Raw genomic sequence first — 2,486 nt, 5'->3', positions numbered from 1 at the left:
GAATTACTTTACCACCCAAAGTTTGGATTACTATTTTAGTCTGGAAATGACTATTTTAATGTTTTTGAAAGAAGTCTCTTATGCTCATCAAGTCTGCATTCCAATATGAATAATTTCTGAAGGATTTTGATCAAATAAATCCAGGTTTGATGAGCACAAGTTTTAGGATTCTTCCAAATTTATATTACCTTGTATGGGTGTCTGCTTATGACCAAACAAGAGGTTTATTTATGTTTTAAATTACCATACATTCCTGTTAAGTTTCCAATTTGGAATTTTCCATAATTCCCCAGATTAAGTTCTCATGGAAAGTTTCCGGAAACTTCCCCCCCTTTGCGCCCTGTTGTGGGGGGTTTAAGTGTTGTTGACAGAAATCAGTTCATGCCAAGATTTCAAGTTCAGTCTGTTCCCAAATTTTGTGGAATCATTTGTTTCCAAAATATGATTCATAGATCGAAAGAATGAAAAGTAGAAATCTAGTACAAAGTCTGTAATTGTTTACAAAGCAGTTCTTGTTTATTTCACAGAGTTCTTTCTAGATTCCTCAAAGCTCAAGGAGAAACTGACTGTTCCGCTACCAAAGCTCACCCTCGGTTTCTGACTTTGCCTGCGTGCAAGTGGTGACTCAGTTTCATTGCCATTGGTCTTCAGACTGATGGATGAGGAGGGCGAAGAGGCAGAGGAGCCTCCGACACTGCTCGACCTTATTCTGGATGTGGAGCTGTGTCGTAGCGTTGCTTTTGCTGCTGCTTTGAAAGCGTGAGCTGCCGTGCAACAGCGAACCTCCTCGATTGTGTTCCTGGACGGTTTGAAGAGAATTATGTAGACCTTGTTGAAAAAGATACAAGCCAGCAAACTGAAGCTGGAGGCCAGGATGGCAATGACCTCGACCGCCGAGACAAACTTGCCGTATGTGCTGAAGTACGCGGGGATGAAGGAGATCCAGACAATAAAGAAGATCAACATGCTAAACGTGATGAACTTGGCCTCAGTGAAGTTTTCGGGCAGCTTCCGAGACTTAAACGCAAAGAAGAAACAGATGGCCGCCAGCAGGCAGGTGTAGCCGATAAGGAATCCTAATGCCATCATGGAGCCCTCATTGCACGTAATGAAGATGATCTCATCGATGTCATAATTCCTGTAACTGCCTGGTGGAGCATTGTACAGCCAAACCACGGAGATCATGACCTGCACAAACGTGAAAAGGAAGACCAATAAAAACTGCAGGTTGAGCCCCCACCATTTACGGTGGACACTGGTGGGGATTTTGGCTTCAAATACCAGCAGGACCCTGTTGGTTTTAACTAAAATGCAGGAAATGCACAACACAAAACTGATTCCGAAAGCCGGCTGCCGTACGCGGCATGTCCAATCCTGAGGTTCACCAATGAAAATGAGGGAACTGGAGAAACAACAGATAAGTGAGAAAAGAAGAAGGTACGACAGTTCCCGGTTTGAGGCTTTCACAATGGGGGTGTCACGAAACTGCACAAAAACACCCAGTACAAACGCCGTTAATAGGACACCGAGTACTGAGAACAAGGCCAAAGCAATTCCAAAAGGTTCGGTCCAAGACAGAAATTCAATCTCCTTTAGAAAGCAGGACGTGTGATTGCCATTAGACCAAGAGTTGTTGGGACACTTGGAACAAACGCTGGCATCTGAGAATAGAAAAGAATAAAAAACATTCAAACTCTAAATAAAGGAAGAAAGGGCTGATACATTAAACTAAGTAAGCCAAGCCCCAATATATACTATGTCATGTGTCTTCAGAGAGTTTAAAACTGTTCTGTACAAACAAAGTTTAATTAAAATGCAATGTTTGGAATTGATTGGGAAACATAGCACCTCTTTCAAAAGAGCTTAGCTAAAAATGTAAGAGCTCAGATGCAAAAGCTGCTAAACGCCACATCTGTCAAAAATGAGATGACGAATGCTATTGGTACGCAGTACAGTATCTGTTCTTTAAAATATTTCCAGTAAAAATACGGCCCCCGGCCATTCAGAAATACCGTTTTGTTGGCAAAATCCGTTAAATGGCACAACATTGTTTTTAGTGCACAGAAGACAAATTGGATAAACTATGGCATGCTCACATCAAGGTGCAGGAGTTTTTATCCAGTTAAAGGTTTACCAAATATACATAAGATTTTGACTTTTTTTACCCTTTTACCTTTATTCAGAAAGGATAGTAAAGAGTGACTGGAGACTTTATTAGGAGTGGAGATTTTTGGGTTTGGCAGGGAAAGAAATTTGTTAAATACCAAAGAAATTACTAAAGTTACATGTCAAAATAATGCAGTTCAATTACGGACTAATGACCTTTTATTGCCATTAAAGTGAAATTACTGAACATAAACATTAGAGTCAGATAAAAAGTGCTTACGTATTTACAAGAGAACACGTCATACGGGTTTTGCATCTGAACTCTTTAATTGTTAACACATCCTTTTAATCACCTTTATTTTTAAGAGTGCAAGTTTACT

At 40.3% G+C, this 2,486-nt stretch overlaps 1 protein-coding gene across 1 annotated transcript in view; it reads right to left on the bottom strand.

Moving 5' to 3' along the window:
- Positions 1-224: 224 nt before the first annotated feature.
- casr (calcium-sensing receptor) overlaps positions 225-2,486 on the bottom strand; it is a 10,754-nt gene continuing 8,492 nt past the window's right edge. The window contains exon 8 of the mRNA XM_065284453.2: positions 225-1,661. Within this exon, the coding sequence (XP_065140525.1) occupies positions 517-1,661 (1,145 nt within the window). The 3' untranslated portion in view covers positions 225-516. The remainder of the gene's footprint in view (positions 1,662-2,486) is intronic.

This window comes from Paramisgurnus dabryanus, chromosome 5 (genome assembly GCF_030506205.2).
Source record: "Paramisgurnus dabryanus chromosome 5, PD_genome_1.1, whole genome shotgun sequence".
Lineage (NCBI taxonomy): Eukaryota > Metazoa > Chordata > Actinopteri > Cypriniformes > Cobitidae > Paramisgurnus > Paramisgurnus dabryanus.
This window is presented reverse-complemented; position numbering and strand designations above follow the sequence as displayed.